General features: G+C 43.2%; 1 protein-coding gene across 10 annotated transcripts in view; it reads left to right on the top strand.

Annotated features, from left to right (window-relative positions):
* LOC107000097 (uncharacterized) overlaps positions 1-16,178 on the top strand; it is a 118,167-nt gene that overhangs the window by 24,907 nt on the left and 77,082 nt on the right. For 4 of the 10 annotated variants that reach the window (XM_077946248.1, XM_077946246.1, XM_077946249.1 and 1 more), the window contains exon 1: positions 4,319-4,601. The exons of 5 other annotated variants lie outside the window; for them this stretch is intronic. In XM_077946248.1, coding sequence (XP_077802374.1) covers positions 4,454-4,601 — 148 coding nt within the window. In that variant the 5' untranslated portion in view covers positions 4,319-4,453. Of the gene's footprint in view, positions 1-4,318; positions 4,602-15,804; positions 15,922-16,178 lie in introns of those variants that run through there. One more of the 10 variants, XR_013397996.1, reaches the window with a different exon arrangement.

The following is a 16,178-nucleotide window of genomic DNA, read 5'->3' as shown; positions in this document are numbered from 1 at the left end:
TCTGGCTATGTTGACCAGCCTGGTTTCCAACTCCTGGCCTCAAGCAATCCTCCTGCCTCAGCCTCCCAAAGTGTTGAGATGATAGACATGAGCCACTGTGACTTCAGTCCTCTGTTTTGTTTTGTTTTGTTGAGACAGGGTTTCACCATGTTGCCCAGGCTGGTCTCGAACTCCTGGACTCAAGCAATCCTCCTGCCTCAGTCTCCCAAAGTACTAGGATTACAGGCATGAGCCACCATTCCTAGCCAATCATCTGCTTTTAATAGTGAACTCACCCTGGTGAATAATATACCTTGAGGTATTAGCTAATCATAGTAGTGTGTATGTATAATTTAAAACTATACATATATTAAGACAGTGCTCAAAAAGCAATCACACTACAAAGGCTAAGCAATCAAAAAAGCTTGGAGAAGACACACAAATGACCAACATTTGTATGAAAAATGCTCAGCATCACTCATCATCAGGGAAATGCAAAGCAAAACCACACCTCAGTTACAATGACTATTGACAAAAAGACAAAAAATAACAAATCCTGTTGAGGATAAAGGGAAAGGGGATATACACTGTTGGTGAGAATGTGAATTAATACAGCCGTGGAAAACTATATGAAGTTTCCTCAAAAAATTACAAATCAGAACTACCTTTGATCTAGCAAGCACACTGCTAGGTATATATCCAAAAGAAATAAGCATATCAAAGAGGTACCTGCACTCGTATGTTTATTGGAGCACGATTCACAACAGCCAAAATATCAACCCCAGTGCCTTATCAGCCAATGAATGGATAAAGAAAATGTGGTACATATACATGGTGGACTACTATTCAGCCATAAAAAAGGATGAAATCTTGTCATTTGCAGCAACATGGATGGACCTGGAGGACATTATGTGAATTGAAATAAGCCAGGTACAGAAAGATAAATACCACAAGATCTCTCTAATATGTGGGAAACTTAAACAGTTCATCTCATGGAGGTAGAGAAAAGAATGGTGGTTCCTGGCCGGGCACGGTGGCTCACACTGGTAATCCCAGCACTTTGGGAGGCCGAGGCAGGCGGATCACAAGGTCTCCTGATCCAGACCATCCTGGCTAACATGGTGAAACCCCATCTCTACTAAAAAATAGAAAAAATTAGCCAGGCGTGGTGGCGGGTGCCTGTAGTCCCAGCTACTCGGGAGGCTGAGGCAGGAGAATGGCATGAACCCAGGAGGCAAAGCTTGCAGTGAGCGGAGATTGTGCCACTGCATTCCAGCCTGGCGACAGAACGAGACCCTGTCTCAAAAAAAAAAAAAAAAAAAAGTGTTTCCCAGAAGCTGGGAAGGGTAGAGGAAAGGGGAGATGAGGAGAGGTTAATCGGTATAAAAATACAGTTAGAATAAGTTCTAGCGTTTGCTAGTACAGTAGGATGACTGTAGTTAATAGTAGTTTATTGTATATTTCAAAATAGCTAGAAGATTTGAAATGTGCCTAGCACAAAGAAATGGTAAGTGTTTGAGGGGATGGATATCCTAATATTCTGATTTAATCGTTACACATTATATGCATCTATGTAAATATCACGTGTGGCCTGTTAGCTCGGTTGGTTAGAGCATGGTGCTAATAACACTAAGGTCACGATTTCAATCACCGTACAGGCCATGGGATGAGACGTTTGAGGCTTCATTTACCCGAATGAAGAGCTTTTAATTCAAGTGGTCTGAATCACCCCTGCACTGAATCCAAAATTCAGACACTCTCTTATTGGCCAGGCACTGTGGTTCATGCCTGTAATTTCAGCACTTTGGGAGGCCGAGGCAGGCAGATCACCTGACGTCAGGAGTTTGAGACCAGCCTGGGCAACATGGTGAAACCCTGTCTCTACTAAAAACACAAAAATTAGCTGGTAGAGATCACACAATTACACTCCAGCCTGGGCGACAGAGTGAAACTCTGTCTCTAAATAAATAAATAAATAACACATGTACTCCAGAAATATGTATAACTGTCATGTATCAATAAAAAATCAGTTTTTAACAAAGACTTGGAGGTTGAGCACAGTGACTCATGCCGGCAATCTCATCACTTTGGGAGGCTAAGACAGGAGAATCGCTTGAGCCGAGGAGTTCGAGACCAGCCTAAGCAACATAGTGAGACCTCATCTCTACAGAAAATTCAAAAATTAACTGGGCATGGTGGTGTGTGCCTGCAGTCCCAGCTACTTGGGAGAGTGAGGCAGAAGTATCTTGAGAGCAGGAGTTTGAGGCTGCAGAGAGCTTTGATGGTGCCATTGCACTTCAGCCTGGGTGACACCAAGATTCTGTCTCTATGATAAAAAACAAAAACCCACTGCTCTTCCCCTCCATCTGTCATCCCCAAGCCTCCCAGGTAGATTCTCCATCACCCAGAGGCAGGTGGGGAATTCCTCCACCCTACAGTCCACTGAGTCCGAGTCTGCTTCTTCATAGGACCTGAGTGGTTGCTGACCTATCTCTTGTGGAGGGCTATATTCTTCCTTGAGACACTGTTTCTGTTTTCCTGATTTTCCTGTAACCATCCAAACCAATCGCTCTTTTCCCTTTGTGGCCACTTTTCCTTTGTCCGTGAACCACTGCCTTGGAGATGTAGCCTTTCCCTCTGTATGGCTGATTCTCAAATCTTTGTCTCCAGGTTTGGCCTCCCCCATATACCCCAGTCTTTGTCTGTCCAAATGTTTACAGGATTCCCACACGTTCCCCTAAGTTTAATGTGTGTAAAACAGCACCTCCTTCCCCACCCACCTTCCCTGTTTTCCTGGCCTGGTTGAAGATCACTATTTTCAGGACTGCTGAGGCAAGGACTCTGAGATCACTCTCACCCTCCCTCTCTCACTGACCATCATCATCCAAGCTGTCACAGACACCTGTCAATATTGCCTTCAAGGGGTCCCCTAGACTTCACAGTTTCCTTTTTGTTCTTTTTGCCCCGACTCTGAGCCTTCACCAGGTCACATCTGCATGGCTGCTACGTCCTTTTGCCTGGCTGCCTTTTCTCAAGTTGAAATGAGCTCTCATCTGCCAGTAGCCCATTAGTCTCACATTATGTATGTCACTCAGGTTCCCCCACAGATGCCCTGTTCCCACTAGAATATTGACTTCATTGGGTCCCTACCCTCCACACCTCTTCTGGTCTCCCTCTCTGTCCAGACTCTCACACCTCACACACTCCTTTTCCTTCCTCCCCATGGGCTCGCTCCGTCACACAGGCTAGAGTGCAGTGACACGATCATAGCTCACTGCAGCCTCAAACTGTCAGGCTCAAATGATCCTCCCGCCTCAGCCTCCCAAGTAGCCAGGACTACAGGTGCATGTCACCATGCCCAGCTATTTTTTACTTTTCAGTTGAGATGGAGTCTCACTGTGTTGCTCAAGCTGGTCTTGAACTCCTGGGATCAGGCGATCCTCCCACCTTGACCTCCCAAAGTGCTGGGATCACTGGCATGCATGAGCCACTGTGCCCAGCCTCCCACCTCCTCCTCTTTTGCGTGCTCTGCCATCAGGCAATCTTTGACCCTGCTCCATTCTAAGCTCTGCCATGTGTTAGTGCTTTGATCTTAGACAAGCTAACAGCTCCAAAACCTCAATTTCTTTGTCCATAAAATTATTACTACCTCGACCAGGCACAATGGCTCATGCCTGTAATTCCAGCACTTTGGGAGGCCAAGGCGGGTGGATCACTTGAGGTCAGGAGTTCCAGACCAGCCTGCCCAGCATAGTGAAACCCCATCTCTACTAAAATACAAAAATTACCTGGACGTGGTGGCCGCCTGTAATCCCAGCTAGTCAGGAGGCTGAGGCAGGAGAATCACTTGAACCCGGGAGGTGGAGGTTGCAGTGAGCCAAGATCACACCATTGCACTCCAGCCTGGGCAGCAGAGTGAGACTCCATCTCAAAAAAAAAAAAAAAAAAATTTCCTTGTTCCAGCTTCGTTGAAAGGATGAAACGGCATCATGCATGGAAGGTTATTTAGCCCAGAACCTAGCACAAAGATCTTAATTGTGCCTCGTTTTAGGATTAGCAAAACGTGATTGGCAAAATCAATGTCATATGGCAAACACTCAGTTGGGTGAGTGAGTCACAGGAATAGGTGCTTAATGTTTGTTGGCTTAACAACTTGCAAGCTCTAACATAATCTCCGTCCTCTCCTAACACTATCTGACTGCTCCGATGCTGAAACATTTCATTCTTCTTTAAACTCCATGTCGTTTATGCGCGTGAGCCGCCACACCCAGGCTGACTCTTTTTTTTGTAATTCTTTCACATGTGTTGTTCCCTCTGTCTAACTAGTTTTCAAGTTCCTTGAGGACAAGGATCATGATATTATTACAGCTGACATTTCTTGAATGTGGGCTGTGAGCCAGCATTTTAATTTTATAAACTCGCTTAACCTGCATCACAGCCTGATGAGGGAGCTTGCCGTCGTCATCCCTGAGTTATGAATCAGGAAGCAGAGGCCCAGGTTGCCAGCGTGTTACCTGAGGGCACAAGGCTAGTGAGCAGCAGCACTGAGTCACTGCAGCCCAGCCCAGCAGCGAGGTGTGTTGCCGTGTACTGCTTCCTAGGGTGCGGGACTACACACTCAGGTGAGTAGTAGAAAACTTACTCACTGATTCCCTGACTGATGGAAATGCTTATCTTTTGCAGCTACACATGCTTTTCTAGCAGATGCCTGGGCTCCTGGACATGCTGCTCTAAGGCTATTTAAGACAGCACTCCTGCCATCCTCCTGGCCCCCTAAGATAAAACTTTCTTTAAAGAGCATCCTAAATAGAACCAGATTTACACACAAAAGCCAGGATGACTCCTAGCAGATGTTTTGCTACCTGAAGGTTGTTATGCCATGTAGAAAATGAAGGAGGAAAGAAAGAAAAGGAAAAGAAGGGGAAGTGGGGGGAGACGGCACGTGGGAGAAGGGGTGAGAACAGTGAAGAGACTGGGGAGTACCAGAGAGACCACCTCTTCCCAAACAGCTTCTGCCATGATGCTTGCTTCATGCTAAATAACCCACAACCTTCATTCATGTGTGTGTTTGCCCTTGTGCCTTCTTGGTCCCCCAAGCATGGACAGAGTTCTGCTCAGAGAAGCTGGAATGGACCAAAAGCCAGGGAAGGGGCTGGTGGAAACCCAGGCAGGCCTCCCTCACGTGGCATGATCCTAGGAGATGGAAATATTGTACAAAGAAGCAGGATGCCTGGCACCAACTTCCATGCTGTGCTGAATGACAAATCCAAGATGGTTGGCCAGGCACGGTGGCTCACACCTGTAATCCCAGCACTTTGGGAGGCCAAGGCAGGTGGATCACTTGAGGTCAGGAGTTTGAGACCAACTTGGCCAACATGGTGAAACCCCGTCTCTACTAAATATACAAAAATTAGCCAAGTGTGGTGGCGTGTGCCTGTAATCCCAGCTACTCGGGAGGCTGAGGCAGGAGAATCACTTGAACCTGAGAGGTGGAGGCTGCAGTGAGCCGAGATTGCACCATTGCACTCCAGGCTGGGCAACAGAGTGAGACTCTGTCTCAAAAAAAAAAAAAAAAAAAAAAGGCATATGAAAGATGAATTTTAAGTACAAAATTACACAGAATGTGTTACTATACTGGAAACTAACTTTGGAAAATAGGAGTAGATTTCCTGCACCTTTTATCAACTCCTTCTATGATAGAAACGAAACCCACTCTAATGATCCCAAGCCTATCTGTGAAGTCTTACAAGGGGCCAGACTGGCAGCACCATCCACAGGGACATTACCTCTAAGAATCATATATCAAGAGCCAGATCCCAATCAGGAAATTTCTTCCACCATTGTCAGTACAAAGGGCACTCAGCAAGCATCTTTTCCAAATGGACATCTACCCAGAAGTATCCACATATCCCAATCATCAATACTCAGAAACAAGAAGATATTAGAACTGTTCTTTCTTTCTTGCAGGGGCAAAAATAGGGAGGATTAGGAAGATGAAGCCATGGCATTGAATCATAAGTAGCACAAATCTTACCTAATCTTTGTCTCATTTAACTGGGTAAACAGCAACTCTGACACGATTATATGCCCCCAGATGCTGCTGTGACATTGCTAGGTTACAGTGAACACAGTATCAGCTGATGCCATTGGAATAAACGTGCAGATTTCTAAAACCAAAGTGTTTGCATGTAATATATATTTCATGTTCCTGTCCCCTCAAGCCTGTGTTGAAGCTGATTTCATGTAACATCCTCTAGACTTTAAGGAACATCACTCCGCATTTCAAAGAGTAACAGCATGTATTTTTACAATTTACTCCTTAGCAGGGGGGAACTACAGCATTAACTGTAGGAAATTTTTCTCTTGCACAATAAACCAAAAGCTTTGTAAACATAAAATGACAATTTTCATTAGAAAGCACATTTACTTTTTGGTATTGCCAGTTACATAAAGGATAAATGTCTTCGGGCAAAAGGACACCTGGCCATAACATTTTCCTGACAAGTCTGGCTCCAGTTTTCTCCAAGCAATGTCAGGTTTTATATTTTTCCAAAAGAGACAAACGGGAATGCCTCATGAATTGTTCCTGTAGATTTTTAGTCCAATACTACATGACACTTGTATATTAGGCTCCTAAATACTATGTAACACAGCAACAGTGATGAGAGTCACTACTCTTAGACCACACTTGAATTAGTGTCTCTTCCATCCACCCACTTTTTTTGGCTCTTCTTCCTCTGATCTCCCCTGTCTTGAGGCTCAGCACTCCCCCTAACACTCTAGTGGTTCTCAACCTGGGCAATTTTGCCCCCAGGAGACATTTTTGGTTGTTGCAACTAGGGGATGCCACTGGCATCTAGTGGGTACAGGCCAGGGATTCTGCTAAACATCCTACAAGGCACAGGACAGCCCCCCAAAACAAAAATGATCTAGCTGCACATGCCAATAGTACTGTGGCTGAGAAAACCTGCAATATGCTAACAAAACCACTTTTAATTAAAAGAATATTGCGGCACTATTCACAATAGCAAAGACTTGGAACCAACCCAAATGTCCATCAATGATAGACTGGATTAAGAAAATGTGGCACATATACACCATGGAGTACTGTGCAGCCATAGAAAAGGATGAGTTCATGTCCTTTGTAGGGACATGGATGAAGCTGGAAACCATCATTCTGAGCAAACTATCACAAGGACAGAAAACCAAACACTGCATGTTCTCACTCATAGGTGTGAATCGAACAATGAGAACACTTGGACACAGGAAGGGGAACATCACACACCAGGGCATGTCATGGGGGGGGGAGGGGGATAGCATTAGGAGATATACCTAATGTAAATGACGAGTTAATGGGTGCAGCACACTAATATGGCACATGTATACATATGTAACAAACCTGCAGGTTGTGCACATGTACCCTAGAACTTAAAGTATAATAATTAAAAAAAAAAAAGAAGAAAAAAGCCTTTTCAAGAATTTACAATGGCTCTTATTAGATTATAAATTGTAACTTCCTCAGCCTTACTTTCAACACCTTTCCCAATCCATTTCTAACCTACCTGTCACCTGAACTGAGCAAACCTGTGCTGAGCTACCCCATGTGCAGGAGCTGTGAAGGTACTAAAAGAGGAAGAGGGGTCGGTGCTTTCCAGAAGCCCGTCCACGGGTGCAGGAGACAAGAAACTGGAGCATGTGGCTAGCACCCAGTAGGTATCAGGAATGGTCTTTCCTTTCTTCCTAATTGGCTCTAATTCCAGGCTATGATGGGTGAGTAAAGAGTGGTGGAACCTAGTCTCTTCCCCACATCATAATCTGTGCTCTTGTTTGTCTTTTAACCTATTAGGAAAATTTGAAAGACTAGGTTTTTTTCTATTTGACATGTACCTACCTTTCTTTCCTTCCTTCCTTCCTTCCTTCCTTCCTCTTTTCCTTCCTTTCTTCCTTCCTCTTTTCCTTCTTTCCTTCCTTCCTTCCCTCTTTTTTTTTTTTTTTGAGACAGAGTTTCACTGTTGTCGCCCAGGCTGGAGTGCAATGGCGCCATCTTGGCTCACCGCAACCTCCACCTCCGAGGTTCAAGGGATTCTCTTGCCTCAGCCTCCCGAGTAGCTGGGATTACAGGCATGTGCCACCACGTCCAGCTAATTTTGTGTTTTTAGTAGAGATGGAGTTTCTCCATGTTGGTCAGGCTGGTCTCGAACTCCTGACCTCAGGTGATACGCCCACCTCAGCCTCCCAAAGTGCTGGGATTACAGGCACGAGTCACCGCTCCTGGCCTTCTTTCCTCTTTCTTTTTAAGAAACAGGGTGTTTTGCCTGTAATCCCAGCACTTTGGTAGGCCGAGGCGGGAGAATCACCTGAAGTCAGGAGTTCGAGACCAACCTGATCAACATGGAGAAACCCCATCTCTACTAAAAATACAAAATTAGCCAGGTGTCGTGGCGCATGCCTGTAATCCCAGCTACTCAGAAGGCTGAGGTGGGAGAATTGCTTGAATCCGGGACATAGAGGTTGCGGTAAGCTGAGGTTGTGCCATTGCACTCCAACCTGGGCAACAAGAGTGAAACTCAGTCTCAAAAAAAAAGAAACAGGGTCTTACTCTGTCACCCATACTGGAGTACGGTGGTGCAGTCATGGATCACTGCAGCCTGAAATCCCTGGGCTCAAGTGATCCTCCTGCCTCAGCTTCCCAAGTAGCTGGGACTACTGGTTTGTGCCACCACACCCAGGTAATTATTTTTATTTTTATTTTTATTTTTGTAGAGATAGGGTCTCACTATGTTTCCCAAGCTAGTCTCGAATTCCTGACCTCAAGCAATCCTCCTGCCTCGGCTTCTGAAAGTTCTGAGATTACATGCATGAGCCACCATGCCCAGCCTCCTTACCTTTATAATTTCTAACAAATATTGTTTTAGTTACACTGAATAAGCATGCTGTACTTACAAGAAGCTTTTATGCTAGCATGTCTCAAAATGTTTTAGCAATTTTCTACTCAGCTTTATCTGTTCATGATCTCTCTGCTCTTGCTACTAATTGAGAAATTAATATTGTTCTCAGTGGCTATGATGTAGATTGAATTGTTCAGCCACAGATTTTTCATCCTGAGATGCCCTTGGGTGCCTGCTAGTTGTTTTTCTTAGGTTAGCTGTTTTGTTCTTCATTTTAAAATATTAACATGTCAGGCCGGGCGCAGTGGCTCATGCCTGTAATCCCGGCACTTTGGGAGGCTGAGGCGCGTGCATCATCTGAGGTCAGGAGTTCGAGACCAGCCTGGCCAACATGGAGAAACCCTGTCTCTACTAAAAATACAAAAATTAGCCGGGCATGGTGGTGCGTGCCTGCAATCCTAGCTACTCGGGAGGCTGAGACCAGAGAATCACTTGGACCCAGGAGATGGGAGGTTGCAGTGAGCCGAGATCACGCCATTGCGCTCCAGCCTGGTGACAGAGCAACTCTCTATCTCAAAAAAAAAAGATTAACATGTCAAAGTATTAACCTGCTGTTATGATAGAAAAATAGCAATGTGCAATGAGGACGGGTGCGGTGGCTCACACCTGTAATCCCAGCACTCTGGGAGGCTGAGGCAGGTGGGTCATGAGGTCAGGAGATCGAGACCATCCTGGCCAAATTGGTGAAACCCCATCTCTACTAAAAACACAAAAATTAGCCAGGTGTGGTGGCGTGTGCCTGTAGTCCCAGCTATTCAGGAGGCTGAGGCAGAGAATCGCTTGAACCTGGGAGGTGGAGGTTGCAGTGAGCCAAGATCACGCCATTGCACTCCAGCCTGGTCAACAAGAGCAAAACTCCGTCTCAAAAAAAATAAATAAAATAAAAATAACAATGAAGGCTGGGTGGGGTGGTTCACGCCTGTAATCCTAGCATTTTGGGAGGCCAAGGCAGGCAGATCGCTTGAGCCCAGGCGTTTGAAACCAGCCTGGGCAACATATTGAGACCCTGCCTACAAAAAAAAACAAAAATTAGCGAGGCATGGTGGCCTGCAGCTGTAGACCTGTTATCCCAGCTACTCAGGAGGCTGAGGCAGGAGGATCACTTGAGCCCAGGGAGATCAAGGCTGCAGTGAGCCGTGATCGTGCCACTGCTCTCCAGGCCTGGGTGACAGAGTGAGACAATGTCTCAAAACAAAACGAAACAAAAGACAGCGATGAAAACAGGCTTCTAATTAAAAAAATAAGAAAAGACTGCTAATTTGTCAGGTTCAAATATCCCATGTGTTTAGGAAGTAAGAGAAATACCATGCATAAAAGCTCTGTGCAGCCAAGAACATCTGCAAAATGATTATCACTTTGCCATGGACCACATAGAAGTGAAGTGACTTCATTTTACCTTCACTTTCCTGGGTAGGATATAAGCAATTCTATTATGAAACATTTCCAGGAAAGTCTTCACACTGTCTCTCAGACAACCCTTTCTAGTGTTAATGGAAAGGGTTAGAAACACATTTCAACCCATATTCAAAACTGGGCCTTCCGTCATGTCTACACACATTGGCCGTATATCTGTTAAACAATGAATATTATACTTGTATTCAGGCAAAAATTGCTCTGAAAGCTAATATATGTTGTAGTTAAGATCTCAGCCCTGATGCCGGATTATCTGAGTTTGAATCCTTGTGTGATCTCTCTAAAGCATCTTTTCGCCTATTTAAATGGGTATGATAGTTGGGCATGGTGGCTTATGCCTATAATCCCAGCACTTTAAGAGGCTGAGGCGGGCAGATCACTTGAGGTCAGGAGTTTGAGACCAGCCTGGCCAACATGGTGAAACCTTGTCTCTACTAAAAATACAAAAAAAATTAGCCAGGCATGGTGGTGGCTGCCTGTAGTCCCAGCTACTCGGGAGGCTGAGGCAGGAGAATCACTTGAACCTAGGAGGCAGAGGCTGCAGTGAGTTGAGATCACGCCACTGCACTCCAGCCCGGGCGACAAGAGCAAAACTCCATCTCAATAATAATAATAATAATAATAATAATGGAATGAATATTAGAATACTAGCTTGAATAAATAATGGAGCTTACATTAGAAGTCTGAACAAACAGCATATTTGCTTTGAAAATGTTCTAAGCAGTATGTCTGCAAGCACATGTAACCCACTGAGTAAAGCAGTTGTTAAGCAGAAAATAAACATAGATTTTTAATGAACCATATGGCAATGATAAATAAAAAAAATAAATTGTACAAGCGAATGCAAAAATAAAGGTCTAAGAAAAACAAATATGAGAGAAGACTACTGCTTCTGGTCATGAAGCAGTAACTGGTACTGGACTTGCCCTACTGCAATAAACAGCAGGACACTAGATAAGATATATGAAACAATTGTTTCAGACACTGAACAACAGACAAAGCAGAACTGTAACCCCCAAGAGAAATGAAACAAGGCAAGACCCATGCTCACCCCAGCTTTCTTTCTGAAGCTGCTTTGCAGATTGTGATACAGGAGGGTAACTCAGGCAGGGCGTGGCAGCCTTGCTGCCTTGATGACACAGAGCAGAAGTAGGGACGGGGGGAGGGCAACTGGAATTCTAGGGCAGGGTACCACAGATGAGTAAGCTAGACAGAGCAGGAGCTAGAAATCCGCATGGGAGCCCTCTTGCATCTTTGGCTCATGCACAACGTAAAACTGTGAGGCCAAGCAAAGAGCATCCACTAGGAAACTAAGAGGAGCAGTCCCCAGAGATCTGAGAGGTGTTCAGGTTCTGAACAGACAAAGCCTAAAGACCTTGAAAGTATATGGTTCTGAAAACTTATGTGATTGTAGGAGTGGCATCATATTATTTGAAGGTACACTGATAGACTGAAGACGTATTCCATAAACCTATAGCAACCATTTTTTTTTTTTTAAAAAAAGGAGTGTTATTCGCCAATGGAGAAGATAAAATGAAATATTGAAAAATACTCAACTAATCCAAAAAGGCAGGAAAAGAAGAAAAAAATAAAAACGTATGGTATAAATAGAAAACAAATAGCAAGACAGTACAGTTAAACCTAACCATATCAGTAATTATACTAAATGAATATGAATTAAACATTCCAATTATAAATCAAAGATTATCCAATTGGGTAGTAAGATCTGACTCTCTGGTGTCTACAAGAAATCCACTTTATACAGACACAAGAATGTTAAAAGTAAAAGGATGGAAAAAGGTAAACATGAGACATAAGAAAGGTGGATTGACTGTATTCATTTCTGGCAAAACACACTTTAGGACAAGAAATATTACCAGACATAAGGAGGGACATTTCACAATGATAAACTATCAAGTCACTAAGAAAAAATAACATTCCTAAATGTGAATGCACCCAGTTGTAGAACTTCAAAAGACCTGAAGCAAAAACTGACAGAATTTGAAAGGGAAAAAAGACAAATCCATAATTTAAGTTGCATATTTCACCACCTTCTCTTCATGATTGGTAGAAATAGCAGACAGAAAATTGGTATGAATACAGAACACTTGAACAGCGCTATCAACTAACTGGATCCAATTAACTTTTACAGAACACTCCACCCTGCAATGGCAGACTAAACAGTGTTTTCATTGCAGATTCATTCATCATATGCTGGGCCATGAAAAGTAGTCTCAATAAATCGAGCAGGATTGAAGTCACATACTGGGCTTCTCCAACAAAACGCAATTTAATTAGAAATCAGTAACTGAAACTAGAACTCTTCTACATTGCTGGTAAGAATGTGAAATGTTACAATCACTTTGAAAACAGTTGTCATTTTTTTAAAACATGAAGTCAAACATATAAACAATTGTACTTCTTGGTGTTTACCCAAGAAGAATGAAAACATATGTTCATTACAAAACATATACATAAATGACTTTAATCATCTTTATAATTTTCATAAACTGGAAACAACCAATCCAAATATTCATCAATAGATGACTAGATTAACTAACTACAGTTAAAACAAACAAAAAAACCAATGAGGCCAGGTACAATGGCTCATGCCTGTAGTCTCAGCACTTTGAGAGACTGAAGTGGAGGACCTCATGAAGCCAGGAGTTTGAGACCAACCTGAGCAACATAGTGAAACCCTGTCTCCGCAAAAAATTTAATAAAAAAAATTAGCCAGACATGGTGGCACTCACCTGTAGTCCTAGCTCCTCAGGTGGCTGGGGCAAGGAAGATTGCCTGAGCCCAGGAGTTTGAGGCTGCAGTGAGCCATGATAGCGCCACTGTACTCCAGCCTGAGCAACAGAGCAAGACCCTGTCTCTGTTTTTTAAAAAAGAATGGAATAATACTCAACAATAAAAATGAGCAAACTACTAACATGTACAAACATTGACAAATCCCTGAAACATGCTGAGAGACCAGACATAAAGAGTATATTGTTGTGATTACATTTATAGAAAATTCTAGACAATGTAAAACTAATCAATAGTGACACAAAGCAAATCAGTCATTCCCTGGTGCCAAGAGTTGGGTTGGGATTGTTGCAAGGGGACATGAAGGAACTTTAGGGGATGATGGAAATGTTCTGTATCTTGAATATGGTGAGATTATATTTGTGAAAACCCATTGAAAGGTGCACCTAAAATGGGTGTGCTTATTTTATGTTAATTACACTTCAACAGATTTCTGTTCCATTGGTCTATGTGTCTGTTTTTGTACCGGTGCCATGCTATTTTGGTTACTGCAGCCCTGTAGTATAGTTTGAAGTTGAGTAATATGATGCCTCCAGCTTTGTTCTTTTTGCTTAGAAGTCCCTTGGCTATTCAGGCCCTTTTTTTTTGTTGTTTGTTTGTTTTTTAATAAGAAGTTGTTGTTGTTGTTGTTGAGACAGGGTCTCGCTCTATCGCGCAGGCTGGAGCTGCAAGCTCCACCTTCTGGGTTCAGGCCATTCTGCCTCAGCCTCTCGAGTAGCTGGGACTACAGGTGCCTGCCACCATGCCCAGCTAATTTTTTTGTATTTTTTTTAGTAGAGACGGGGTTTCACTGTGTTAGCCAGGATGGTCTCGATCTCCTGACCTCGGGATCCACCCATCTTGGCCTCCCAAAGTGCTAGGACTACAGGCGTGAGCCACTGCGCCCAGCCCATAAGAATTTTTAAATAGTTTTTTCTAGTTCCATGAAGAATGAATGTCATTGGTAGTTTGATAGTAGTAGTGTTAAATATGTAAGTTACTTTGGGCAGTATGGTCATTTTAATGATACTGATTCTTCCTATCCACAAGCATGGAATATTTTTTCCATTTGTTTGAGTCATCTCTGATTTCCTTAAGCAGTGTTTTGTAATTCTTCTTGTAGGATCTTTTACCTTGCTGGTTAGCTTCTTAGGTATTGTATTCTTTTTGTGGCAGTTGTGAATGGGATTGCATTCCTGATTTGGCACTCAGCTTAGATGTTGTTGGTGTTTAGGAATGCTATTGATTTTTGTATGTTAATTTTGTATCCTGAACTTTGCTGAAGTTCTCAGATCAAGGAGTTTTAGGGCAGAGACTATGGGATTTTCTAGATATAGAATCATATCATCTGCAAACAGGGATAGTTTGACTTCTTCTCTTCCTATTTGGATGCCTTTTATTTCTTCCTTCTGCCTCATTGCTCTGGCCAGGACTTCCAGTACTATATTGAATAGGAGTGGTTCCTTGTCTTGTGCCGGTTTTCAAGGGGAATGCTTCCAGCTTTTATCCATTCAGTATGATGTTGGCTATGGGTTTGTCATAGATAGCTCTTATTATTTTGAAGTATATTCCTTCAATGCCTTGTTTCTTTTTTTTTTTTTTTTTTGAGACTGAGTCTGGCTCTGTCGCCCAGGCTGGAGTGCAGTGGCCGGATCTCAGCTCACTGCAAGCTCCACCTCCCGGGTTTACGCCATTCTCCTGCCTCAGCCTCCCGAGTAGCTGGGACCACAGGCGCCCGCCACTTCGCCCGGCTAGTTTTTTGTATTTTTTAGTAGAGATGGGGTTTCACCGTGTTAGCCAGGATGGTCTCGATCTCCTGACCTCGTGATCCGCCCGTCTCGGCCTCCCAAAGTGCTGGGATTACAGGCTTGAGCCACCGCGCCCGGCCCAATGCCTTGTTTCTTATTGAGAGTTTTTAACATGAAGGGATGTTGAATTTTATCAAAAGCCTTTCTCCATCTCTTGAGATAATTATGCTTTATGTTTTTTTATGTGTTTGTGTGATGAATCATATTTATTGATTTGCATGTGTTGAACCAATCTTTTTTTTTTTTTAATTTGTATATATTTTTTCTTTTTTTTTTTTTTATTTTTGTGTTGAACCACCCTTGCATCCCAGGGGTAAAGTCTACTTGATCATGGTGGATTCGCTTTTTGATGTCCTACTGGATTCAATTTGCCAGTATTTTGTTAAGGATTTTTGCATCCATGTTCATCAAGGATATTGATCTGAAGATTTTTTTGTTGTTGTGTCTTTGCCAGGTTTTGGTATCTGGATGGCTCTGGCCTCATAAAATGAGTTGGAGAGGAGACTGTCCACAATTTTTCGAATAGTTTCAGTAGGAATGCTACCAGCTCTTCTTTATACATCTGGTAGAATTCAGCTGTGAATCCATCTGGTCCTGGGCTTTTCTTGGTTGGTAGGCTTTTTATTACTGCTTAAATTTCAGAACTCATTATTAGTCTATTCAGGGATGCAATTTCTTCCTAGTTCTATCTTGGGAGGTGGTATGTGTCCAGGAATTTATCCATTTCTTCTAGATTTTCTAGTTTGTGTGCATAGGGTTTTTGTATTTCTCTGTAGATGGTGGTAATTTCATCTTTCTCATTTCTAATTGTGTATATTTGGTTCTTCTCTCTTTTTTCTTTTTTTCTTTTTTTTTTTTTCTGACAGAGTCTTACCCTGTGGCCCAGGCTGAAGTGCTGTGATGCGATCTCGGCTCACTGCAACCCCACCTCCCAGATTCAAGCAATTCTCCTGCTTCAGTCTCCCAAGTAACTGGGATTACAGGTATGCGCCACCACACCCCACTAATTTTTGTATTTTTTAGTTAACATGGGGTTTCTCCATTTTGGCCAGGCTGGTCTCAAACTCCTGGCCACAAGTGATCCACTTGCCTCGGCCTCCCAAAGTCCTGAAATTACAGGCATGAGCCACCCCTCCCAGACTCTTTTTTCTTTATTAGTCTAGCTAGTGGTTTATCTTACTAACTTTTCCAAAGAAACAATTCCTGGGTTCATTGATCTTTTGTATGGTTTTTTTGCTTC

This window comes from Macaca mulatta, chromosome 9 (genome assembly GCF_049350105.2).
Source record: "Macaca mulatta isolate MMU2019108-1 chromosome 9, T2T-MMU8v2.0, whole genome shotgun sequence".
Lineage (NCBI taxonomy): Eukaryota > Metazoa > Chordata > Mammalia > Primates > Cercopithecidae > Macaca > Macaca mulatta.
Note: the sequence above shows the minus strand (reverse complement) of the source record. Positions and strands in the feature narration are given on the sequence as shown.